Genomic DNA, 26,925 nt, shown 5'->3' on the forward strand with positions numbered 1-26,925 from the left:
CTAGTGCTGATGTGAAATTTACCCTGTGCAGAGCTGGCATCACAAATGGTACAGTAATTTGTTTTGTGCCAGTTGGCTTCGGTGCATTCTTTCCAAGGCCTCTTAAAGAAGGATGCTCCAGAGTTTGGGGAAGGCAGCATACAAAGGAAATTGGAACACTGTGACCTGCACTAAATTTCTGGCTGATGTGGATTTTCAGAAATGCCTTGATCTGGGGCTAAAGAGGTTAAAGTAGCAAAAGGAATTGGCAGTGAGGGAAGAAAAAAGCTCTTCTCCAAGGATCTACCCTGTGTGCCCCTTGCTTTCCAAAGAGGCAGTTTCACTTGCCAGGACTATTGATCCAGAGCACTTGTTTGCAGCATCAAGCCATATATAGCATTTTTAGAGGAAAATCGTTAGACTGTGACTGATTGGGAAACTTACCCTCAGCTTAGTTTTAGCTGAGCTCAGTTCCTCCAAGCAAACAAACCACAGGCCGGTGATTAGCCATCGCTTAAGAATCTCCTCGGATCTCCCTGTGACCCTTAAAGCATCACACAGCAGGTGATGCTGCAGGGAGTCTGTGACTGAAAAAGAAAGCCCACACAATGGGGAAACGCTGTGTGATGAGCTGTCAGCCTCCCTACCTATCAGCCTGTTCTGGAAAAGCATCTTACTGTTTGAATCCAAGGCTGGATTTTGATACTCCTTTTTCAGGCTGATTCCTGTTGCAGGATAGGAGGAAGGATGTCCAAATACAGCTTGTGATGCCTCTCATGGCATTTTTGGGCAGAAAGTGTTCTCCTTGTGCTGTTAGGTATTGTTGTACCTGTGTTACAACAGCACAGACTTCACTCCCCTTGAAGGTACTTCATGGAAGATTCATTCCTGATGCTCCCTTTCCTGATTTGTTTGCTTTAGGATTTTTTTAGAAATGTGGGCCTCATGCTTGTGGCATGCTGGTGAATTTGGCTTGTCCTATTTATTCCATGCTTCAGATTCCTGGTCTGCAAAGCCTGTGGTAGTTTCTTCCTCTGTGTAAATCACACTGAGATTAAATAAAGCAAGGTGGTTCAAAGGAGATAGCAATTGGAAACAAAAGCATATTTCCTTTCAAATGAACAATAATGTTTGCATGTCTTGTCTCCCTCCAGTTTTTGCCTTAAAAAGTCAAAGTGATTTATTTGATTTATCGTTTTCTTGGTGTTGTCTCCTTGTAGGCTTAAAATGGTTACACTTCCATTATTGAATTAGTCTTACACTGTGTTTGCACGAGTTCTATGCATTGGTATAAAATTACTATTTTGTGTCTCTCTAGTAAGAAGGAAATTAGAAGTTGTGGCCCCTGTCTTTGCTGTGGTACAGCTGAGGGAAGATAAGTTCATGAATGTTGGATTGTCTCATTTTCTCTGTCTAAAGAAATGCTTAGGATCTGGTTAGCCCTCTTCTTTAAACCTCTTTAACAAAAATCTGTGTTTGATCTGCTCAGCTGAGGTGGGTCCCTCCTTGATGAGCCTCCCTCAGTTTCCTAATGGATGAGCAGTGCTCTACTAGACCTTCAAAGGCTGACCAAAAAGGAATGATGTTGTGGGTGGATCCAATCTATCAGCATTGGTTCTGGAAAGGGAAGCTGGCCATTTATGTCACATTTAAACAAATATTTACAATTGGAGGAGATGCAAATACATGCATACACATGTCTATGTATATAAATTTATTTTTATATGTTTTGTATTTTTTTTCCGGAAAGTTGAATGTTGGGGGCTAACCTGGGGATGAATTTTATGTGAACTCAAGGAATACGGAGCATTTAAAGTAGACTGACTTCTCACTGGCTAGCTTGGCACACTGAACAAGTAAGGTTGCCTCATCCTTTTCCTCCTCAATCCCCCTTTTCATATATCCATCTCTTTTCTATTAGAAAAACAATTTCCAGTCTCTCCCGCTCGGAATAAAACTTACCCAGTGCACACAGTCTGTGCACACTGGAGTGTTCAAAATGGGATTTTACAGGCGTGTGAGTAATGGAATAGACCTTCCCTTGGCTTCACTCCAGAAGGCTGAAATCCCTCCTTTTGCTGCAGTTCCTCTGTCATTCCCACCATCCACCCTGCTATTCATGGCATGCAGTATGGTGAGAAGTTTCCACCCAGGAAAAAGAGCTCCCCACCTGCTGAACCTTGTCAGCTCTCCCAGACAATCAGGGGAGGCACCACGGAGTGGCGTGAGGTGCTCCATTTAACCTGACAGCACTCAAGAGATGAGAACCCAGACCTGAGAGTTTGGATTTTTTGTTAGCATGATAATCCCAAATACTGGCAAAACCTGCTAAAAATCTATTTTTGTGCTCACCCTTTCTCTCCTGGCCCAGTGGTATGTCTGCAGCCACACCTTGGAGCAAACGTGATACTCCTACAAAGTTTCCGCCATTGCTGCCTTCCTGTGCCCACAGGGACTGACAGCTACACCACAGGTGTAATAGCGTAAGCAGGGCTTTCCTTCACGAGCCTCAGACTCTCTCATAATTGCTCATATTCAAAATAAAAGGCAAAGGAAGTCAATTTAGCTCTTCACGTTGCAAATGAGTCATGCAAATTGCAGCAGTCAGAGGATAAATAGGTGATCCCTGAGCAGAGTGTAAATTTGGTTATGTGGATAAAAGGGTTATTGGCAAGCAGGAGCTACAGGAGAGCTTGTGTTGAAGGAGGAGGTGGGTCAGTGGCATGGATGTTCACTGGAGAGGGGGTAGGAAATCCTAGTTAGTTGTTAGGCTTTGCTCCAGATGCTCTGGGGGAAGTGGAGCCATTAGCTGGGGCACAGGCGATAGAGTTGTTCTCATGTGAACCAAAGGCTGAGAGAATAAAGCCGCGAGGTGATGCACGGTGTTCTGCTCTCCAAATGCAAAATTAATTTGCAGTTACGGTTTTTTTAGCACATTTCATTGGCATCTTCTCTTAGCAACAGGCCACACAATTTTCACCAATGAAAAAAACCTCAAAATGGCACTGATAAGAGAGGGACTTAGGGTGGCACTCCCCATCCTCGAAGCTGACTTTTGGGCTGGCTCTGAACTGCTCTTTGACAAGTCCACCCCAAGATGGTTTAGTTTGGCCCTGCAAAAAATATTTGTCACATGGTCTTAAATTGAATGCTTTCATAAGCAACATTTTCTGCTGATTTCCCTGGAAGTTCAACCCGAGACTTTCCAGCTGAGGTCCCAGCTCTCAATGGAAAAGGACCAATGGTTTCAGTGGAGCTCCATGCTGGTTTGTAGATCTCCCTGCACACAGCTCAGAGGAGGATCCAGACCTTCCTTTTACAGTCCTGCATAAGAACCTTAGTTTTCCTTCTAATAAGCAAGGGTTTTACATTGCTTAATTATGCTTTACGTACTTCAATAGTAATGAAAAGTAATCTGGGAATGGTATTGGAAATGAGCAAGGATCAGATGTAAGGAATATGTTGACAGTCATGAACCTGATTGACACAGGGTTCACACAGAAGAGGCAAGGCTGCTTAGGGAAGTCGTCTGTGGAGCACAGGAGTTACTGAAATCTCTTCCTGTACGGCCTTCTCTGTAAAGCATAATTGTTCATGCTTCTTATATTTTTAATGCCTTTCTATTTTGGATTGCATTATCTCAGGGAACTTTTGCATACAGAAAACAAAGCACTGTCTGTACATAATTCCTGCAATAATTTCTGTATAGCTGCAGACCTCAACCTTTTCCATTGAGGTCTGCAGCTATACAGGACTTTTTTATCTTATTGTCACTGTCAGCTCTTGTGCTGAAACATGCTGACACTTTGCTCTGAAGTTTTCCTTAGTGTCCCCCAATGAAGAAAAGGGAGAAGCAAGGAACAAGGTGGGAGTACAATTAACTTCACGAAAGGGCACCGTGATGCTTGTCAGAAGATGCCTCTGCCGCCGGGTGCTTTGATTCTGAGTGCATCAAATTGAGATCACCGGGGGGACAAACTGGAAGCAGCTGGCAGCGGGGGCTCTCCCGGGAAGGTGTTTGGGGGGTGCCGCGGGCGGGGCGCGGTCGGGCGCGGCCGCGGGGGCGCGGCGGGGGCGCGGCGCTGCCATTGGCCGGCGGCCGGCGGGGCGTGGCCGGCCAGGAGTTTCCCACAATGCCCCGCTGCAGTGCGGCCGCCGATGGATGCTGCGCGGTCGCGCTGCCATTTGCAGCCGCCGCGGCTCGCAGCGCGCCCCGCGGCCCCGGGAGCCGCGGTCCCCCGGCCGCCGCCGCCCCCCAGCGCCTGCAGCCGCCGGCCGGCTCTCCCCTGCCCCCGCCTCCTCCTCCTTCTCGGCCCCGCTGCCCCGCCGCAATGAACCCCCCCGCCGCGGCCGGCGGGGAGGAGACGGGGGCGGCGGGCGGCGGCGGCTGCCGGGGGGCCGAGGGTGGCGGGGAGGCGGCGGGCGCCGCCGGGATCCCGGAGGAGCAGGGGCTGTCGGCGGCGGACGAGTCGCTGGAGGAGAAGCTGCGGAGCCTCACCTTCAGGAAGCAGGTGTCCTACAGGTGGGTGCCGGCCGGCCGGGCGCCTCTCGGAGGGTGGGGAGGCGGCAGGCGCGTCCGGCGGGGCTGCCCGCAAGCCGCTGCCTGGCCGCAGCACCGCCGGACCCGCCTGACACCTAAGGGGCTTTTTTTCGTCATCCCGAAGTCTGAAAGAGCTCTCCCAGATAAGCATTCCCTTAAGCCGGCGAGCGAGCTGCTCTCAGCCCTGCTGCTCCCGTCAGGTTTAGGGCGCTCCTCTGGCGCGGCACGCCAGGGGACATGGGGAGCGTGACGGGGAATGCGGGTGAACTTCAGAGTTACTCCGAGTCAGAGTCGGGGCTCTTGCCCGCCTGGCTGGGGATTAGAGTTTGCCCTTTTCCGTGAAAACACAGCCGCCCGTAATCCCGGCGCCTCCAAACGCTCGTTAAGGGGATGGGAAAAACCTTTCTGGCGGCACCGCTGATCCCGGGAGGGGTTTGTCTGTGGGATTCTCCCGGAGTGCAGTGTCCCCTCCCTGCCTGCTCCCCACCCGCGCCTGTCGCCGTTGCGTAAGCCCCAGCGGCTGATAAGGTGGGGGGGCTGCTGTGCCCGGCACCCCACGCGTGGCTGGGGGCCACCAGCGGGCAGACACCGGGTGCCACACGCCCTGCTATGGCCTGGGCAGGACGCTACTTTCTTAATCAGGGTCTTCTGCTTTTATGGCTGTGCATTTGCCTCACGTGTCTGATGCCAAGTAAATGTTCTTCCTGTAAATACACCTGCACGAAGGGGCCCTCGGTGGGGCTTGTCTGCTCTTCTGTTACCAGCTAGGAGCTGCTAATTGCCAGCATCTGCTCAAACGGATTGCTGTCTGAGAAGGTCCATGCCAAAAAGTTTTTGAATCTTACCTAATTCTAGTTGCAGAGCCCCTGTGGAGGCAGCACACCATCAGTAACTAATGTTCTAGTGTGCTTAGGGATGAGCCCTCTCAGCTGGGAGGACAGAAAACACAGAGCTGTTACTTGTCCCTGCAAAAAAAGGGTGTCTCTAGCTCCAGGAAAATTAGCTGAAGACTCTCCCCAGCCATAGGGATGCTTAATGTGCTGTCAATTTACAGCTGGGATAACTTAGGAGCTGGTCTAAGCTCTGCATGTGGCAGGGCTTAAAGATGATGTAATTAAACACTCTTCATAGCTGAAGTTTTATATAATACTTGTGTGTGAAGAGAGACTTTCTCCATCAGGGCTGACGGTCCCAGCAGTGAGTGTGAAGTTTGAGATGATTCATCCTAGACTCAGTAAGGTGAGCGATGTGAAAATGAAAACTTACTGGATACCTCTGAAACAAACATTGCATCAGTCAGCTCTTGGTACTTTTGCAAATATACTCTGATGGTTTTCTTAGCTTGTGCCATTTAGGGGCAAATCCCTTGCAGGTAAAGGCAAAGTCTGAGGTGAGTTGCTGAAATAAAATGGCTGCTAACAGGACAGGTTTCCTCATATGTTTGCTCTTAGGACAGAAAGCAAGGAGTTTGCAGTAAGGCTTCTGCCTTTTTTAGGGGTGGCATGGGGTAGGGAAGAGGAAATAGTAAAATATGTTTCTAATGTTCTGCTGTCTAGATTGTCGAGAAGAGTGTTAAACTTTTGGGTAGTCTTGAAGTTTTCTGCATTTATTGGTAAGGGTTTCATATAAGATGCTTTTAGGAGGAAGTGTAGGGGTTTGTTCCCTCCTTTTCCTCTCCTTCATCTATGCAAGCATATAACAAGTCCTGAACTTTCAGATATCAAAGCCTTTCCTTAAGAATCTCTTAATGCGTATCACTCATTCTACTTGACTTAAGGTATGTGCAAAAAAGTACATTTTGTTTGCATCCACAGATTTCCATACCTTTTCGTCATTTATGGCTGGTTACCTACAGATAATATTCACTTTATCATTTATCCATAATGAGAACAATCTGGATAGATAGAAGAGTATAAAACTTCCACAGAGGACCTCCACTGAGTTTTCCACGCCTTGCAACCCCAGCCTCTTTAAATTGCTACCATTTCCTTCAGTAAATTATGGTGCTGAAATACATTTGCGAATATAAATGGCTATATTAGGTCCAGGCAAAATTATTTGTATTGGCACTTGGACTCCTTTACCAACTGACACAATAGAAATTATTCAAGGCTTCATAGAGCCTTTCAAACAGCTCATTTAGGGCTCTCTATGCAGGTGCATTACATTGTCATACACACCTGTAGAGCTGTTTTTATACATTCAGGAAAAAAAACCCCAACAGTTGGAATGTGCTTAAAATAATAAAGGTGCATGAAAATGCATATAAAAGAATAAATCTATTGGTGGCAGTTGAAAGAGTGAAATGGGAGGTCAGGGTATTCTTACAGGGAAAAAAGAAGAAAAACTTCTGCTGTACCAATGTTATTAAACAGTAGTTTGCCTGAGTCTGGACTTAAAGTATTGTCTTCTTTTCTAATTTGTTTTCAAACAGCAAATATCCTCAAAGTAATAAATCTCTAATTAGCTGATGTTGTTGTTGCATGCAAGGAACCTTTTAGTTTCTCTCGAATTTTACTAAAAATATGAGTAACACGTTCAGAAATCAATGCTTTGTGCCGATGTGGCCCATAGCTTGAAATGCAGAAACTGCTGCATTAAATACAGCACGATTTTGTGTATCAAATACCAATGTAGGCGTGCTTGTCCCCCAGTCAAACCAGCAGGAGGAAAAACTTGCTGTAAATAACACAGGGGAGCCTGAAATTTCCCATGACCTTTCTGTGTTCCGTGCCACGTCCACCTTGCTCACGGTCCGCCAGGAGCTCCGCTCGGAGTGGGTCAGTGCCCGCTGTGCCATCATCGGGGACACGCACGGTGGGGATGTGCCACCTTCCCGAGCTGGTGCCTTTAGTGCGGCTGTTCCGTGTCCGTGGCTCCAAGGCCCCTGGAGCGGGTGGATCTTCCTTGGCCCCGGAGCGCCGGGATCAGTGCAGGACCCACCGAGCAGGCGGAGGGCACGGGGGCTGCAGACAGACAGAACCTTCGGTCCCTTGCTGAGGGGTCCCTTGCCGCGCCTGTCGCTGTGCAGAGCGAGTGACAGCCAGAGAAATGTCCCTTTTCAGGGAGAAATCTCCCTTTCAGCTCTTGAACGAGGCCGGCCCACCCAATGGCTGGGCGCTGACATCAGGATGTCAGCAGCTAAGCAGCAATTCTTAGCCCTAATTTATTATTTACCCTGCAGATATGGAGTTAAATATCTTAACGATGTTTTAGCTCTTCTGCTGAAAATCTGAAACATTAGCTTACAAAATGAAAAACTTTTTTTTTTAAAATATGTACATCTGCCAGAGAGAAATGCCTTTTACAGTTTGGTTCTCAGAATAGTATTTACCCCATACGTTTCTAGACCCAGCGGAATATTACAAGATATTGGAACAGAAAGCTGTAAGGTAATTTTTTTCCCTTAAATTTTTATTATTTTGTCATTGCAAAGTCTGTGAGGAGCCTTGTGCTGCCTTTTAGATTAAGTAGAAGTTAAAAGTTGCTTTCCTGAATTAATTTGTGATATAAAGAGAACTTCAGGTTATACCAAAGATGGATGCTTAGTAAGAATATGCAATAAATATTCAATAAAAAGCTAAGGTAAGAGGAAACCTGGAAAAGAAAGTATTAGCTGATAGTTTCGTGCAAGTATTTGCACCTCTAAAATCTAATCTGAAATGCAATCTTGTCATTTAATTTAGAGAAATAGTAAAAGTAATAAATAAATGAATAAAAACCCCAACCAACAAAAGATCATCCCTTAAAATCAAAACAACGCAACCTAAAGAACAAGCTAACAATCAATAGAGCAAATGGTTTTTAATTTCTTAATTAATTATTATTTGGCATTTCAGGGAATCTTGCTTAGTGGCATTGTAAATAAAAATAAAGTTGTAATTTTTAATGTCCCTCTTGTGAGTGCTCAAGTGATGTTTGGCAAACACTTGTCACCAGAGAATAGTTTCCCTAAAGTAATGCAATTTCATTTTGACCAGGTCGAGAAATCCTGACTGAGGCAGTGGGTGGCAGGCTTTAGAAGTTTTGCTCCTCCTTGAGCCCGGAATTTCCAAATGTGGGGCCGTAATGAGCCATCTCAGAGTCCTGTGCCGCTAATTGGCAGCGTCCTGGCAGCCCGGTGCTCCTGCCTTGTCTTGGGCCAGGCAGGGAATTCCAGCAGGGAGTCATGCATCGCCCTTCTGGTAATGAGGAGGTTGAAGGCACGCTTTCCTTTGCTCCCTGAGTCCCCTGGGCACCCAGCTCCACTCCTGGAGGAATGAGTCACTGTGAACGGTCACCACCTCAAGGAGGTGGTTTGAGTTTCCTTGGCTGAAGTTTCTGCCCCGCTTGCCAAATGGATCTGTTTGGGATGTGCCTTGTGTGCTTTCCCGACCCTTCCTCTGAGAGCAGAAGCCAAGAATGGAGCTGGCCTCTCCCCCTGCACCATCAGCAGGAACTGCTTGCCTGTCCTGGCAGTAAGTAACAGGAGTTATAATTAGAGATGGTTTTGTCACTGTGTTTGAAGGGGGAAAAGTTATGGCAAGGAAATTCTGGGAAATCCTTATTACACAAACCCTGCTGCTGTTGATGAGCATTTAAGTTCCTGAGACTACAGATGGGGACCAAAGTAGAAATGCAAGCTTGGAAACATCCTCATTTTTTTTTGTTCTTTTGTTTTCAGACATGATAACAGTCATAAGGCATGCATCACTTCTCAGAAAATATTAAATATAGACAGGATAATAGAGGTGTCTCCTATTACTAAGGCTTAATTGTTTTATGAAGTGTGACAGCATTCACAAGTGTACTGTGATGTATTATAAACAACTTAAGTTGAATGACATTTGTAAAAATGAAAACACCCAACACAAGCCTTAGATCTTTTGATTGTGTTGTTTTATTTTACCTAAGTTTCTTTGAATCTTAACACATTATAATGCTATAAATTAGTGCAGCTACTCTGCATGAAAATGATGGATGGGTTTTTATTTTGCATCGAATGTCAAGGAAATAATTCTTACTCTCTGGCCTAATCTCAGAGGATCTGCATGCAACTGTCTTTGTTAGGAGTTGTGGGTAGGTACTGTGCAGTCTTCTTACCACCCACTCGTGTAACAGTAACTTGATTTACTTTGTCACCCAAGACTTTCATCACCATTTTCTTGTTTCCTCCCAAAGCAGATGACTGGATGTTTTTGGTACATGAGGGGGCCTTCATGAAGCTATTTGATTTATAAAGCTTTGAGGTGGAAACTCTGTGCTGCAGCAAAATGCAGAAAAATGCTAGGATAGTCAGAAAGAAGAATGCTACCATGGGAAAATCAAGCTGACATTTAAGGTTCCCTCCTGACATTGAGATGTGGCTGCCAGTCTGGCCATCAATGTCTCTATGCAGCACAAAGTAAAAGGACTGTCTTTGAATTTAAAGCATGTCTGACCTTCTTCCTTCTGTATCTGGGCTTAGCAGCACCTCACAAAAGAGATGTTGTGAGTGGTAACTCTGACTAAAATGACACATGAGCTGCAATGGAATTATGTGCGTAGTCAAAATGAGATAAGTGCATCAGTGATCTGAAAGGGTGAGACTCTGCGAGCACATAATGAAGCTGTTGTGTAGCACAGGCACGGACCTGTACGCTCAGATTGCCCTGCAGGTGGAAAATTTCATCGTGTAAAAAGTGCTGAATCAGGTGCCACATAACTTTGATGAAGTGGAAAACCGATTTTGTTCTCTCTAGTCCTTTGGAATAAAGGAGTAGGTAGTCAGCTCTTCTCTCCTGGGTCAGCCATGGGGCTGATAAAATTATCTTCTTGAAGCTTCACCAGACTTTCAATAGATTTGTTTGTTTATTTTTTTTTTTGATTGTTTGGGTGTTTGTTTTTTAAATTTTTAAGAATTTTTTTATTTGGCAACTTGGCTGAGGGTTTGGGAAGGAGATGTGTATAGGCAACAATCTTCTGTGCTCTTCCTGTTGCTTTATGGTACATGCAGCAGAGCCTGGGCATGAGATACATATGTGACAGTCAGACAAAAGATTCCACAGATGTTAAAGAAAAAAGGAATGGGGGAAAGAATAACAATAAAAAATAGTCAGGAATGGCAGCCTCACATCTTTATATCCACTTCTAGTTATAGAACTGTCAGTGAGAGACTTTGCCTTGGAATAAAATGTATGTAGAAATTTGGAGCTCTTCTTGTGTCTCGCTTTACAAAGTTGTTGTTTTGGTTCTCCAAAAGCTCTTTTTAAGTGGAAGTAATGCATGAACTCAAGTATATGAGTACATGTTCACTCACTTGTCCAGTGTTGGTCTGGGGACATTTTTTTCTCCTGCTTCTTTTAGTTTTTGAATGAATCTATGATTTGTTGCCCTTAGCAAAGAAAAGTGGTGTGGGATGGGGTATATCTGAAAAAAAGTGTTGAGAGTACCTCTAGAGAAGCCCGTGTGTGTAGGGAGACTACAGGGGCTGCTGTGTGGGTTAGTGCTGGGCATTTGGTGGCTGTGTGTGGCTAAAGTGATGTCCCTTCAGAGTGAAGAAGGTTTATGGTGGGACATGAGCATGAAAGACTTTGCTGTGTGTTTTAAAAGCCGCAGTCACATGGGAAAACCATCTGTGCTTTCACCAAAAAACTGCTGGGCCCTCTGTGAGCTGAGAAATACATACAACAGTGTGCTGTGTGCTTGCGGGCCTTGGTGCATGCCCTGCATAAATATCCAGGGACAAAGATGAAGGGGTGTCATTATGTTGCTAATTCAAATGTATAGTGTGCGAGTTTTCAGCCTTTTTCTGTCCTTTCTCTAAGGTAATGCATATTTATGCATGAAGAACATTAATGTGCTTGCTCATGGTGAAGGGCATAGGTCTGATGGAAAGGGCAGTGCCAAGAGCTGGGTAGTCCCAGGTTTTCAGGCACATTTCTCATTCTTTAAAAGCCCCCACATCTCTCTGGTTCTACTTCTCATTTCTATATATGCTGTGCTTTTCCTTTCTGTTTCCCTGTGTCTCTTGGTGTGGATGTGCTGGGTGCAGCACATGTGCCATGTTGTGCCAGCCCCTGGGTTCTCCCGTTACCCTTTCTCTGAGGATGCTGAGCTCCTGGTGAGGCTCTTGCTGATGCACATGCAGCCCACTTCGTGCCAGCTGATTGCCTCTCAGCCAGCTCAAAAGCTTTTTTTTTTTATACCTGGAAACTTGTCTTTTGTGTTTTGCCTATAAAGGAATTCAGGGAGGATTTTGGCCATGGAGATGAAGATGTGTGCAGTCCTCACACCAGCACCACCTTGTCTAATGTGTACCACATACTAGCACAGACTAGTCCAGTCAGTGCTTGAATTGGTCTCTGAGGAAAACACTGGGCTTGAGACAACTGTGGTTAGGAAAAAAAAGAGGTTTTTCTACCTTAAATTTCTCCAGAATTTTTTCTCTTACAAAAGACCACAGTCCCCCATCTTAGTCTGCAGAAGAGAGCCACAAACAAAGCAGGAGACTATGTAGCGTCAAGGGAGAGGCTGTTTGGTTTTTACTCCAAAAAAATCTAGTGTGCTGGTCAGAGCCTTACCTCAAATTAAAAGTTTAATTCTTGTCCATTGCATGTTGTCTCAGCTTTTTCTGCCTGTTGGGCTGTAATCTGTGACAATCCATAACATAGGCAGTGTGGGGCCTGGATTTTTGTAAATGCACTTTGAGAAACAGAGGGAAAGGAGCATAAAGAGACTTATTTTAGAGTGCAGATGGAGTCTCTGGGACAAAGTGGGAACAGATCTTCAACTCTAGCACTTAGAGCAAGACCTCTCATCCTTGCCAAAAGAGACTGGAAGAGAAAAGGATTGAAACTGCAACTTTTAGAGAAAACCTGAAGGCTGGGCGAGAGGCAGAGGACAGCTGTGCATGAATATTACAATTTGATCTTGTTTGGAGTATAATATACCCAAATATACCTAAAAGGAGCATACAGGAAAGCTGGAGAGGAACTTTTTACAAAGACATGTAGTGACAGCTAACGGGATAATGGCTTTAAGCTGAAAAAGGATGGGTTTAGGTTAGATATTAGGAAGAAATTCTTTCCCATGAGGGTGGTGAGGCACTGGAACAGGTTGTCCTGAGAAAGCTGTGCATGCCCCATCCCTGGAAGTGTCCAAGACCAGGTTGGAAGGAGCTCTGAGCAACCTGGGATAGTGGAAATTGTCTCAGCCTATGGATGGGGTGTTGGATCAAGATGATTTGTAAGATCCTTTTCAAACTAAAGTGTTCTTTGATTCTGTGAAGTTTTGCTTCTGGCTTACTTCATTGGGCAAGTGGGAGGGTTCCTTTTTGAAGATTTTCTGTAGCCTGAGGCTGCCACAGGGCACTAAGTGGCTCTTCTGAATGTCTCAACACCTTCAGTTAATTTAGTGAAGTGGCTCAGCGTAAAGTTGGGGAAGAGGCTGAGGGGAAAGGCAAGGCTTTTTTAGGTGTTTCTGAGGAATGAATGATCACTAACTACTGTGTTCATGACAAAGAAAGCTGGTGCAGGGCTGACCTTATCTGTGCTCTGGAATTGAGCCTGATAGGTATTTCCCAATACCTATCCACACTTCATTCTTGAGGAAGCTTGGTAGTTTGAAACACATATGCTAGGAAAACCTTGGTAAAGAGGTCCTGAACCTTTCAGTTCTGGATTTTGATTCCAATGCAGCTCTGAATGACACTGCCAGCATCCCTTTCCATTTAACAGCTGTTTGAAAGCTTAGCTAGGTTCAAAACTTACAGTTCCTAATGGAAAAGTGCTATTTCATTATTTGGTTCATGCAATTTTTATTTTTTTTTTCTGGGGGGGAGTTATAACATTAAAGTCTTCCTATAAAGATTTCCAGCTCACCAGCCCTACAACTACCTAAGGCTAATCCCCATTGGAGTAGACAAACAGCCGTGCAGTCAGAGAGAAGGGAGGTGTCTAATTGTACTTGTGATTGAGGTATAATTTAACACTTCATTGTGGCTAAACAAGAGAGATGAGAAGATGAAGGATGCCCTTCCCTCGGGCTGCCAATAAGGTGCATAGCATCAGCAACGAGGTCACTTATTGGCAGTGGGCAGTGCTGCTGCTGGCAGCCCTGTAACCTCAGCTAGGCTGCAGAGGCATTGCAGAGATAAATGATTTTGATGCTTTTGGTGGTCTGACTCTGTGCAAGAGCTCTTGGAGGAGAGATGTGGGCTCTTCTGCAATGTCCAAGGGCTTGGATGAAAATGTTTAGTGGTCAGAGGCGTGGGTAGTGGAAATGTGGTGGGCAAATACTTTGTCTTGCTTTCTAATATCCTTTTCAGATTTATTCAAAATAATCTATTCCTCCCTCGCTGTTACTAAGGAGTTTGTGTTTAATATGTACATCTAAAATATGTGCATATTAAGGCTATATGATACAGAAGTGTTTGGGGGTATGAGCTGATGCTTTTTAGAGAAGGAGTAAAAAATTATCGTGTTTAATAGAGACATAATTATTAGAAGCAGTACGCTTATGTAGAACTCACTTCAATATTTGTAATTTCACCAACTTCAAAGTATTTTAAAATTGTAAAATTTGTTTCAATATTTCTCATTTCTTTCAAATGTTCATGAGTTTTGCCTGTCATAAAACCAAACAGCAAAGTCCTTAGTAGTCAGGTTATATTTCTTCTAAATTGTATGACTCATCAGGAAGCTTGACCCACTGGGGAGCATTTTCCAAGTGGAGCAGGGATTAAGCTTCAATTGCACAGATTCATCAAAGATGGTGAGTCGAACACCCCAGAATCCCTCTGTGCTCTGAAACTGCTCCCTGATGTTGTGTAATATGCAGGAGAGGGGACTGCCTGTGATGCTCTGAGAGGTGCCATGGGGTTTCTGGGCACCATAGGAGAGGATGAGGAAGCAAAATAGCTTTAAAGCCCGTTAGCATTAAAAGATGATGAGAAAATACCTTCCTGTCATCACTTTATTTCATTAGGTTGCTAATGAGTTTCCTCTAGGGATGGCAATGGGGTAGTTCTGATGCTTTTATCCAATTAGTGAGTGATCCCAGGAGTATACCCTTTTGTTGTGAAAACACATCGAGGTTCAGTCCTCCTGGAGCATTGCATCCTGCAGGTGCTCTGAAGGCAGTGAAATGCCATGTGAAGGTGCATGCTAGGCCAGGTCCTTCATTACTAATTGCTGATGTTAGCCTGATCTATGGTTTTGAGATGGAGCCCTGGAGGGCAATGGACTCTCCTGTGAAAGTAAGTGAAATGCCAAAGATGTGAATAAAGTTTCATTATGAGTTTTGAGGTTACTTGTAAGTTGAGACACTGAGAGAATTCGCATTTTAAAAACCCTCGTGTAGATAGGAAACAAAAGATAAGTGCCTTTGATGCACTGCCTCAAGGGATATCCAGTACCAGCGCCTTGCCAGCTGCTTGTGCTTGTAGGAACCTTTGCTTCTGGCACTGTAGTCACCTCCAGCTTTTAGCTTGATTTAAAATGACATTGAAGAAGGAATTAACAACTGATGCAGCTGACATATTTGGTTGTGTGTGGCTTTCCGTTAGTGAAAAGAACTTAAGCTATTCCTTGTTTTTCATTTCTGTCTCTGCAGGTAGCCAAGAGTTGCAACTGTCACTTCTCTTACAGGGCACTGCATTTGGCTTTGCAGCAGGTAGTTTTGTTCCTGGCCAGTGTCCACCACGCAAGAATTTATGTCTTTCTATATTTTTTAGTTGCGCTCTGTCCTTTCAATTCTATATTTTCCCTTTGTTGCCCTGTCTTCACCAAGACCCCTGTGCTCTGTGTTATTTATATACCTGGGGCTGTGCAGTGCATGGTACAATGAACAAAGAACACAGAACTACATGAACATTGGGTTTCACATTCTACAAGGTTACATTTAAGTTATTGAGGTTGCTCAAACAGTTTTTTCCTGCCTCCAAGGTTAGTATGAGCTTTATAGTACAGTGCTTTCTTTATCTCTGATTCTTTATCATCAAGTTGCTCATAAGCTGCCTCCTTCTCCCCTTTAGAGTTGAAATATGGGGAGTTTCCAAGCCCTGCAGAGGTAGGCTGTATTGCAGAGGAGTTGTATGCTCTTTTAAAGTGTAACTGGAATAGAGACTGGTTTTTGATTCTGTCAGTACAACATGAACCTATGGCAAAAAGGAAGAGGCACTAGTTACCCTCTCCAGCTTTTCAGCTTTTTTTCCCCCAGCTTTTTCAGGTATTGAAGGAATGCTGAGAGGTGTCTGTCTGACAAGCCCCACTGATGCATAAAAAACAGTGCTGGAGTAGGCTCCCAGTGGGTTGGGTACAGGATAGGGCTGTGATGCTTGCCTGGACTCCCTTTTGGCTTTGTGAATCTTGATTCATCCTGGACAGCAAACAGCAAAACAGTGTTTTTCATTTCTTTGAGTGTGATATGGACCATATCATCATTTGATAAATGTGCCATGTTCCAGAGTGAACAGCAAAATTACTGAGTGCCGGGTTATTTGGCCTCTGTCTTAGAAGCATTTTGTTCCTCTTTTTTCAGCAGAGAGAAGGATGAGTAATGTTGGCTGTGATGCTGGGGCAGCTATGAGTTGGATTGAGACCAATGAAGCAGTTAAGATGCCCTCTCACAGATTGTACATATGGTGTTTAGAAACTGCTAACCTGATGGCCTTCAGTCTAGTGGCCTAGGAGTGGCCTTTCCCCAAAATCCTCTTACCAATCAAACCTTAATCCATTTGAGAGGGAGAAAAACCATAACCTTCAGCATGGATGGCTGTAGGCAGTCTCTGGTATCCCCAAAGGGAGGGCTGGCAGAAGCACAGCTTTTCTGCTTTCCAGAGGAGATACTGCTTGTCTTTCCCTCTGGGAATAGCCTGGGCTTTCCCAGTGAAGAGCAAGATGCTGTCCAGACCCCAGACTCCCAGGGATGTGATGGACATCAACAACACAAGCCAAGCATTATGCATGTTTATCCAAGCCTCTGGTCAGTCTCAAGCCAGAAGCACTCTAAGAAATGCTGTCTGGGACAGGACAAACTCAGAGAGAATGCTGTGTGAGCTCCCCTCTTAAAGAATGTGTTTAGAAAAATCTCATGTGTGATTAAAAAAAAGAAAAGAGATTGAGTGGAGTAAATTCTACTAATTTTTCCTCTTCTTTTTTTTTAATGAAAGACACAAAGCTGAGCTGTCTCTGGCTGCAACTGGGTGAGATGTTTAATAGGACACAAGTAATTTTATTTCCTCATATGTAGTCTTCTAGAGTCACCTATTCAAGAGGCAGGAATACATTCTTTCCAATTTTTACCTCACGTCTGGTGAAAATGTGAGAGATCAGATAGCAGGGAATTTAAAAGGAAAACCTAATCTGGTCCCTTGGTTGGGCAATATGGCATTTTTTCCTAATCCCTGGATTGCTCAATTCACTCTTCTCTCCTTACCGCCACCGCCTTAGCGCAGAAAGGGAAAGCACTGAAATGTAATTCTGCCATCAGCAGATGATAGGTTGAAGCTGTCATTTTCCTGCCTGTACAATAGCTCCTTACAATTCCAATTTCCCTTCTTTCTGAAGAAAGGCTTTGAGTTTGGTGTTTATGTTACTACCTGGTCCAGTAAGCCACAGCTGCTGCGCCCGAGGGTGGGGGCTCCTCTCCTTTCACAGCTCGTGCTATTCTTCTGTGGGAAGAGAAGATAAGATGACTAATTTGGGGAGAGAGATGGAAGGAAGAAGGGAGCTGACCTATGACTTTGAAAGTGTTGGGTTCATTCCTCCTCATTTCCTAATTGGCAGGGACTGTCTTCTGTTCAGGGAGAGGTGCAGGGCAGACAGAAGCAGCGAGAGCTTCCATCACACACTGATTATACCCCTCTTCTGACTTAGCAGAAAAAGAAGGTAATTCACTTTTCACTCTTTGGCCTTTGTCCTAAGATTATTTAAGTCGTTTGCTTCATGAAAATTGGAAATCATCCCATTTAACATGTGAAGTGCCAAGATACCAAATGACCTTTCCTTTCTGCCACCAGTGATGTTGTTTTACTATCCTTTGTGGCTGTATGTCTTATCAGTTATAAAGCTGAGCCTGGCTGCCTTCTGAAGGATATGGATGTGGGCCTGCTCCATGTGTCTGCTTCTCCCATCTGTTTGTGCTGGGAGCTGCAGATGATAAAAAAAGGATTTGATTATTTCAACACAGTCAGAGTTTTGTATCCTCCAGCTGACCAAAGACAGGCTTTTCCAATGGGTCACCAGCAATTATAAAATGAGAGAAGGAGGGGAATGAAGGGTAGAAAGTCATGCTTAGAGCGCACTGGGTAATGCTTTATAACAAAAATTTTTCCAAGCTTGAAAGAAGCCAATAAGGATGTGAAATACAGAGTGAAAGAAAGAGGGAAGAAATAAGCTGGGGCACCAAAATCAATTCCACCCAATTTGATCCAGTGGGTGAAAAAGAGAAAGATATGGATTCCTCTCCTGTAGGAGACACAGCTTGCTCTCTCAAGAGGCAGTTCCCTGGCAGGTTAGCTCTCCTGCCCACTCCTGCCTGCATCATGAGGATCATGGCCAGAAATCATGGGGTTCTCCTGGGTTTTGCTGTGTCCCAGCTGTGCCTGGACAGCAGCCCCTGTTTCCTGCATGGTAGCCCCTTTCCCAGCCATCCCTACCCAAACACAAAAAGCAGTGGGAGCTTTTTGTTTCTGATTCAGTCACTTTGCAAACAGTGTCACAATTTGTCAGGTGCTGAGCATGATATTTGCTTGATGGAAATGTTGGCCCTATTGTGAATCAATCCTAACAGCTTCTCACAGCGAGGTTGTAAGACAATGAGACAAATTTACGACACAGGCAGACAAAGCAGCTTCTATTATGTGTGGAACCACAAATAATAGGAGGATAAATGAAAACCAGTGAAAATATCTTCATGACGGGTGGCTGCAGGCACAACAGTGTGCGTCAGCGGCTAACTGGAGTGATGAAGGTGTTGGGGACAGCCAGGTGAGCCTGGAGGGCTCGTGCCTGATGTGGCTGAGCTGGGGGTGTGTGCTGAAACACAAGGAAGATTTCAAAGCCATTCTGTGAACAGTCTGCTCAAACAGAGAGGCAGTGGGAAAAAAACATTTGTTTTTTAAAATGGTGACCTTTTGCTCATTCTAAGGAAGTTGGGCAAAAGGTAATACTTGTGAAGGTACCACAATATATGCATTTGCTTGTAATTCCAGTCTTCTGTAGAGGAGAAGGGTATCTTAAAAGTTCCCAGTGGAATATTCGCATTGTAAAAACATTTTTTGACATAATATTTTCCAACTGAAATCTTCCGGGGAAGATGCTGGTTTGTTTAATAAACCTCACAACATGACCAATGTATTTGTATATTCATCTCATAAGTAAAATATAGAATGGTTGGTATTATAATTCCCTTCCTTCATCCTGAATTCTTCTTTTCATTCTGATTCAGAAGAGAAAAGTGATTTTGTTTTGATTTGAAATATGAGAATTTTCCAATGAATGGGAGCACAAGTCAAAGTTGTTATTTGGTAGCATTTATGAAACTATCTTGGCCAGGTTTCATTTTTCATGATAGGAATGTGTTGTAATAACCACATCTAGTGCTGGTCAGCCCTATGACACTCAGCCTCTTCTGAGCTACCAGAAACTGAAGGAACATGGAAGATGAATTGTCCTCTGACTGCTTCAAGAAGCAGGAGCTTCTTGATGTTGTGATTAAAACATGTTATGGGAGTAATATTGGGTGGCCATCCAAATTTTTCCAGCTAAAAGAAATCATTCTCTAGAGATGTCTGAAGGCTGAATGTACATCAGGTGTATGGTTAATGGCTGTTTTTTAACTTCTCTTTCTGTGAGTGTTCTGTATCTGGGAGTCTTCCTCTGCAGCTACTGGTGGAAGTAACCGGTTAGTAGAAAGCTGAGTAGCCACTTACTGGCAACAACTTTTTTCTTACAGAGAGGATGAAAGTGATGTCTGACATTAGAGCTGGAAAGGCTTCTGCCCTGAAAAGGTGTTGATCTGCTCTTTAACCATTTCTGCTGCTCCTTTCTGAGCATGGAGCGGTTGGATCAGCAATTACCCTCTCTCAGGGAAGGGGCACCAGGGTGCTGGACCTTGGCAGGATGATGATCTCTCCCACCACGCTGTGCTTGCTGAGCACCACGCTGTGCTTGCTGAGCACCACAGTGTGCTCAGCTCAGCAGGGTGAGAATTTTGTACTAGTCAAATTTCTGTGAAATTTGGCTCTCTGGACTGCTGGAGCAGCAGCCCCCATCCAACTGGAGCAGCTGCCATCCAACTGGTCTGGGCAGCAGAAAAGGAAGGAGGGTAAGACTGAAGAGTGTTGGTAACTGCAGCCTGGAAACAAATATAAGAGAGAGGTGAAATAGCAAGGCAGTGTTTGTTATAGTAAATTATGTCTGGGCAAGGGATTGCTGAATTGTCAGTCGCAGAACAGTGTCTGCTTGTACTGGTTTTGCTGTTCCAGACATATGTCTCCCACAGGATTTAAGAACTTTCTTGGGAAGAGACCATGTGAATGTGCAGTTCTTGCCATTAAGACTAATGCATTTCCTTCTAATGGCTCTGCTGTGATGAATCAGTCCCCACATGCACATCTTAGTGGTTGGTGTCACGCCCTACTGGCTCTGGAAAAATTGTGAGTGCTGGTATGTGTGAAAAAGTCAGTATGAGGAGAGGAGGAATTATTTCTGAAGGATAATTTCAGGCTGGGGAGACTACCCCTACTCAATGGTTGTTAGCATGTGAGAGAGTCTTCTCCAGAGGACCATTTAGCCAACATAATTCTGGCTCCAAACTGTTCTCTGGAAGAGTCCATCTCTATTGACTGCAGACAGTCCATGGAAAGCAGTCTTAAAATTAGTTTTTGTGTGGACCCTTCCTACAAACAGGATGAATATATGTATATGCTTGTTAGTGTTTGATAAATTATTCCAAATTAAAAAAAAAAAAGATGAACAAGATTTTTCTTGCAAAAAGGTGGAGTTTTTTTAGTTTTGTTGCTGTTGCTGTTTTGGTGTTTTTTTGGCAAGATATAAATCTGCTTTGAAGTGGAAGTGGTGACTTCTTTTAGTGGCTGCTGGCAAGTATGTCAGTTTTATAAAGTGCTGCAATATCTCTACAGCCAAATAGAGATGTTGCCATTTTGCCTGCTGTGAACTGCATCTCGAAAATCAACTGCTTTGCCAGCTGTAAGGGCAGCTGGGAGCCACTTGCTCTGTGACTTGGTCCTGGTGCAGGACATGAGAGCAAATATCTTGCCCCTCTAGGGGGGCACATTTGTCATGTTTTCCATGAGCTACAATAGATTGCCTGGAAAGTAAAATGCATGGATTGCCCATGATTGCTGGTCTCTCAGACTTGTTCTTTAATGGTTCAAAGCCAGCCCTCGCTGCTGAAAGGAGCATGTGTTAGAGGCAGGTGCCTCTGTGCAAGTCCTGATGTTTTTCTGTGGGACAGTCCTTTTTTGGTAAGCTGTGCACTTTAACATTTGCTGTTACTCTAATTCATTTACCTCACCAGAATGGCACAAACAAAACCTGCAGGGGGAAGGAATGGGGACGAATCATCTTTACTGTGATTATGTGACACCTCCAGCTGTTGATGATGTGCTGAATGGTACCTGGATGGCTGATATTTGACCTCTTTATTAGTTTTGCTCTTTTCTTCCTTTGATTTGTTGGGAGCCTGAAAAGCAATAGATGAAATGAAAAGGACTAAAGAAGGGTAAATCACTTCAGGCATTCAAGTGTGTTTGTGATTATTCTGCAGGAAGAAAGATGACAGACTGTGGTTATTTGGTTTATAAGTAGAAGAAAATATGATGAAATAAGTGAGCTCAGGGGCTTTTTCTTTACTTGCCATACGTGATTGTTTTGTGTGTATTTAATAGGGACTTCACTGCTGCAGCAAATCATTGAAGGGGAATATTCAGTAGAATCCAAAGAAGGATTAGGCTTTTATAGGAGAATGAAGCACATTCATAACAAGTCTGACTACTGAGTACCCACAATGTCACTGGAGCTGCCAGTGATTTTTTGCTTCAGGAGCTGAAAATGTGACCTGGAGGGGCTGGAAAGGGAGTATCTGTGCACTGCAACTTCCCATCCTTCACGGGGCACATGCCTGTGTTTCTGTCTGCCTTGCCCTGTATTGGTGGGATATTGAGCAGAGTTCTTGAACTCACTGGGCAGTGATTTGATCAGGCATGACAGCCGCTAAGGACCTAAACAAATAGCAGAGAAGCTAATTCTGTTCCCCTATCTAAAATTCTAATCTTGTTCGTGACATCATAATTGGTTGCCATGGGGACAATTATGGTGTCATAAAAAAAGGATTAATGATGAGTTTAAGTGAGGATTAAGCAGCTGGAACAGATGAACTTTTTAATAACTCCTGCCTCCTCTGAAAGCTACTGTTTTGTGCATAAAAATATAGCTCCAAATAAAGAATGATGGGCTGCATGAAAGTAAATATGCACTGAAGGAACTATTATGCATCCAAAAGGATATTGCTCTAAGTTTCTGAGGTCTATCAGGATGCTGCACTGTAAAGGAAATCTCACCCATGTAGAGAAATGCTAGAATGGGCAACAGATTTCCTGTCTCCCGTGGTCTTTTCCAGGTGTGAAGCTCCACAGGTTTTTATTTCTGTGCATCTTTCTTTTGTGTATTTAAACATTAACTCCAAGTAAACATAGTTTTTCATGTTCCATTGTACTTAGTTTAGAAAATAGGTATGAGGGAGGTGATATGTAAAAAAAATAAATGAATATTGATGCAACTTAATATATTCACTTGTGAGGGTGCTTCAAATTTTAGTGGCTTGTCTGTTTGGAATAGGTTTTGTCAAGAAAATCAGGACTCCTGCAGCTAGCATACTTCAATATAGATCATCTTAGCTTTTGCCTGTGCTATGAAAGCTGGGACGGCTACTCAACAGAGAGCAAATCAAGCAGACAGGATTCTTGTGCCCAGGCTGACAGGATCTGAGCTACTGCATTAAATGCTCGGTTCACACACGTTTTCCATGCTGCTGATTGTATGCGATTTCTAAAGCAAAGTTTTGAAAAAATCTGAATAGTTTCTGCAGCATGAATGCCTGTGCTGGCTGCTTTGTCTTGCAGGTTCCCTCAGAGCCGGGCAGGCTCCGTGTGGCTCCGCAGCTCTCGCTGCCTTTGCCTGCCCTGACCCGCTCTGGCAATCAGCTATCAGCAGAAGGACCATCAACAAGAATTATTAACATATGATAGGGGATGGAAAAGTCGTGTGAATAGCACTTGGGGATGGACTCAGTGGCAAGAAACTACCTGGATGCCAGATCTTTGTTGTCCCTCTCGCTCTTGTTACATTTGCTTAACTCTTTCTGTCTCTCTGCTCCTGGCTCTTCTTGGTGCCTCTGTTATGAGCTGGAGAGGAATGACTGTTTCTGCCTGCAGGGAAGGGGGAAACACAGGGCTCCTGAGCTTTCCTGGGGATCCAGCTCTCGCTTATTGCCATGATGTTGGTCTTTGTTGTGACTTTTGGGGTGGAGTAAGAAGAGCACCAATTGTTTTGTTGTGGCGTTGGAGCAGAGCTGCTCTTGCATCCATTATTGAAGTGCATGGGAATCCTTATCAAAATGCACTGGCTTGCAGACAGGGACTTGTATGCCTGCTGCTCCTGTGATGTATTTCTGCTGGGATTGCCTTCTGCCTTGGGGTGCTGCTGGGAGATGAGGTTGGGTGTCTGTGGCCCTGGCCCTACTCTTGGCTGCTACACGCTGAGCACAAGCCTCTCTCTGAAGCATTTTTGGGGAATAATGACAAACTCTGGGGACTTGTAAAGTGGTCTTCAAAATCCTGTGCAGGTGTACATTAATCTCTGCAACATCACTGGGGTGGCAGAGGACAGGCTGTTCTCTTACCACTGGAGATGAAATTCAAGAATAAAGGTTAAACTGTGAATTTTTCAGATGTTAGTAGAGGTGAAACAGGTCTTTCAGAGTACCTGCTCAGGGACACATGAGCTTGAGGCACCTAAGAGGATTTCTGATTTTTAGCCAGGCTGAAGGTTTTACCACAATTATAAGGGATTTCTGTGGGTATAGTGCCAGTAGGTTTGGATGCTCTTTCTCTGACTACTGCATTCTCCTTTCATTTATCTCTTCTCTCCCAAGGCCTTTGACCTTCATTCCTCCTGGATGTAGCAGCCCAGTGTGCAGCATTTCACCTCAATCTGCTCTTGTGCCCCCAGGAAAAAGATTTGCTGGCCAAGGATCCAACCCTGCTGTTTTGCAATACTTTAGGAAGAGCAGTTTATAACTGCTAAGTATAACTGTACTCTAGCTAGTCCTGCTCTCTAAGGTAATGATACTGAAATCAACTTGAGAACAATAATTTTAACACAATTGGAAGTATTAGAAAGCAGGCATTTTTTATTAAAGTGCTGGACACCTCTGGGTTGTTTTTTTTTTTTTCCCCTAACTGGATCTGTGTTGTGAAATTTTACAACAGGGTGTTTATTCCACCATGACTGATCTTATTCATTATAACATATTTTCTAGCTAATACACGAACATCACTTTTCCTAGAATTAATTTAGATGCCTCTGCCTCTTACTGGAAGTCTTCTTATGGTTCTGAAGGGTCATCTAAAGAGGTTTCTGGTGGTTGTATTCACTGAGAGCCCTCAATACTATGATGACTTTGAACTTCTGAACTTCTCTTAGGGCATGTGCTCTTATTTCTTGTTAGATAACTTTGCCACAAAAGTCCCTATGTTCCCCAATATCTGTTTATCCACTGGTTCTAGCTATCTTTTTCATCCTATGTGCCTACTTTTACATTCTTTTATCTAATTTGCTAGTTAGTATTTAAGGTCTATTTTGCATCTTCAAGGCAACTGAAAATTGTTATTCTCCATGCTGTATGTCAGTAGGAATATTATAGAGTAGGAGTGTGGCTGCTCTGAGCTGTGCAGACAGGCTGGGGAGTTCTGTGCTCCCAAGTCCTGCAGTAGGAATTGCAGGACAGAGCGGCATGATCAGGACAGAGCGGCATGATGAGCCCAGAGCAGGGCAGATGGCTTGTGCCAGCACAGACGTCTATAATTTGGGCTTTTAGGGGGAGCTAAAACCCTCTGCTGTGTGGACATTGGTGGTTCTCTTCTGAAATTATCTAGTTGAGTCTCTTACTAGATCACAACAGTAATTCCTTGAGGAATGGCTAAGAGGGCACAAACAATTTTATCATATCCTCCAGACTGAGAAGGTGTGCCCACTACCAGGTGTGGAGTTTCAGGCAATTTGAGAGTGTAGTGCCCAAGGAACTACTTGGTTATTTTTTCCATCTACACTTATCCAGAAGTCTGCAAGCTCCTCCCTTCCCACATAGAGATGTGGGGCTCTGACTGCTCTGGGAACACCTCAGCTCAGTGTCAGGCTTTCTCAAGGCTTGTCCAGGGACCTGGTGCCACCAGTGTAGTGATGGGGACCTGTTGATAGATCAGAGGGGTGAATCTGGGAGAAAGCACTGCCCTGGCTTCCTGTCAGATGTGGTTTTCCCTCTTAAATCCCAAGTGTTCCTTTGAAAATCAGAGGCATTTTGTTTGTTTTCAATAGGCAGCACTGGGTTCCTTCCTTCTTTGTTACAGTAAAGGCAAGGTGTACAGCTGGAAGGAAAAGGGTTCTGTTCTAACTCCTGTGCTATAAAGCACTGAAATAAGCTTGTCTCAGTTGTGTCTTGGACTGTCTGTGTATGGCACGTGGTCAGTGAGAGGACACAACTGTGTGCCTCTGAGCTGGGCAGGAGAACATTATTCATGAGTGATCACATGCAGCTGACAAATGGTGGAGGCAAATGAGGAATTGGACCTTTGGTACCTCGCACTGGAGAACAAACAGCCTGACCCTGCACTGAGTGCCTGCTGTGCTGCTGGGGCTGGTGATGGAGGTGCCCCTTGTGACAGGAGAGCTTATGATCTGCCTCTCTGTGGGTGAGGAACAGGATAGGGCTGTCCCTCCTTTCAAACAGGATATAAAGTACATATCTAGACTAGCACAACTGTTCTCAAAGTCACCTTGCCCTTGCAGAGTTCAGATGCTGCAGGGATGGACACAAGCAGCTCTTTCTGCCCCAAGGCTGAGGGTTTTCTAGAGACTGGTCCTGCCTGCCGGGGCTGCAAAATTGTTCCCTGGAAGTGCTGTTCTTGTGATCTTAGGAGGCATTAAACACAGGTTAAATTGAAAATCGTGTGGGAGCAGTGGATGCTAACATCTGCCAGAGCACAGAGGAAGCATGTGAAGCAAGGGGAATTTCTCTGTCTTGTTGATACCTAGGGAAGAACTGTGAACCAGAATGCTTCTATTCCGTGTTTCTATCGATGTCTTGAGTTCCCTGTTGCTTTCCAAAACACAGCCATAACTGAGCCTGTTTCACCTTCTGACATTTAAAACCTTGTATGGGTGTAAATGAGAGATGTGGGACTCCAGGTGACTCTTCCAAATGCAGTTTATTACATCCAAGATGTTCCAGCAGTCCAGGGTCGTGGGCGACAGAGCCTGTGCCAGCTGACAGCTGCAGGCAGGCCTGGAGACCCTTAGGTTATAAATGCATTATATACTTTTCTTTGCTGAGCATCTTAGTACAGTAGAACCAATCTATACCTTAACTTTTATCTATAGCCTATCATAGCTACTATAATTACCACATTCTTGTTACTATTCTCCAATCACTAAACGTTAGTACATTACAGTTTAAGCTAGAAGTTTGTTTTTCAGTTTTCTTGCAGTGGAAAATTCTGAGACCTTTTTTCTACTTGCAACATCTGCTGACTTGTTTGCCTGTGCTATCTTTCTGCTTGGTAAAAACATCTTCTTGTTTGAGTTGGGTTTATCCTTTGCTGTAAGTCATAAAAACCTCCTTTGCCTCCTTGGTTATCCAGTATGACTGGCTCAGCAATTCTTTTCTTCTATATCAAAACTTGCTTCCATCTCTATTCCTTCCTCAGCTTCTACATTCAAAAGTCTTTCTGTCAAGCATACATATCTGTGAGACTTTCTTGTCAAACTTTCATCCTTCCCAACAAAACCTGTTTCCATTTATTACATCAAAATCTTTCCCCTCTTCTCCCCCAGTATTTTATATTTGTCCTGATTAATCAGAAGATTATTAAAAATCCTTACCCAAGCCTCATAAACAACTTCTTAAATTCTAGACCGAGTTTATTTCACTTATCAGGGACTGAAGTCCTCTACTACTTGTAAGTTACTGAAAAGCCTTTGCATAGGTGATATTAGTTTGCTCACAAATGGGTGAAGACACTGTTTTAGCTTTATTAGTGATCTCCATATCGGAGAGAAGACCAGGCTCTGAGGCTAACCCGAAGGTCTTTGAAAGAAAGCTAGAGGCAAGCAACACCCCAGATTCTATTAATTTCCATCAGATCT

The 26,925-nt window shown here is 44.2% G+C and overlaps 1 protein-coding gene and 3 long non-coding RNA genes across 11 annotated transcripts in view; 2 read left to right on the top strand and 2 right to left on the bottom strand.

Annotated features, from left to right (window-relative positions):
- Positions 1–4,113: 4,113 nt before the first annotated feature.
- Positions 4,114–26,925, top strand: part of DGKI (diacylglycerol kinase iota) — a 201,466-nt gene continuing 178,654 nt past the window's right edge. For 6 of the 8 annotated variants that reach the window (XM_064420900.1, XM_064420902.1, XM_064420904.1 and 3 more), the window contains exon 1: positions 4,115–4,501. In XM_064420900.1, the coding sequence (XP_064276970.1) occupies positions 4,311–4,501 (191 nt within the window). In that variant the 5' untranslated portion in view covers positions 4,115–4,310. Of the gene's footprint in view, positions 4,502–26,925 lie in introns of all 8 variants that reach the window. The other 2 variants (XM_064420908.1, XM_064420907.1) reach the window with 2 other exon arrangements.
- Positions 14,494–23,285, bottom strand: LOC135300901 (uncharacterized). The gene is made up of 3 exons (XR_010362650.1): positions 22,809–23,285; positions 17,079–17,150; positions 14,494–14,727 (listed from the first exon to the last, which is right to left on the bottom strand). It is a non-coding gene; the product is annotated as an uncharacterized LOC135300901 (long non-coding RNA).
- LOC135300899 (uncharacterized) lies at positions 21,130–21,713 on the bottom strand. The gene is made up of 2 exons (XR_010362648.1): positions 21,511–21,713; positions 21,130–21,187 (listed from the first exon to the last, which is right to left on the bottom strand). It is a non-coding gene; the product is annotated as an uncharacterized LOC135300899 (long non-coding RNA).
- Positions 21,900–23,938, top strand: LOC135300900 (uncharacterized). The gene is made up of 2 exons (XR_010362649.1): positions 21,900–22,123; positions 23,657–23,938. It is a non-coding gene; the product is annotated as an uncharacterized LOC135300900 (long non-coding RNA).

This window comes from Passer domesticus, chromosome 5, assembly GCF_036417665.1.
Source record: "Passer domesticus isolate bPasDom1 chromosome 5, bPasDom1.hap1, whole genome shotgun sequence".
NCBI classification, from domain to species: Eukaryota; Metazoa; Chordata; class Aves; order Passeriformes; family Passeridae; genus Passer; species Passer domesticus.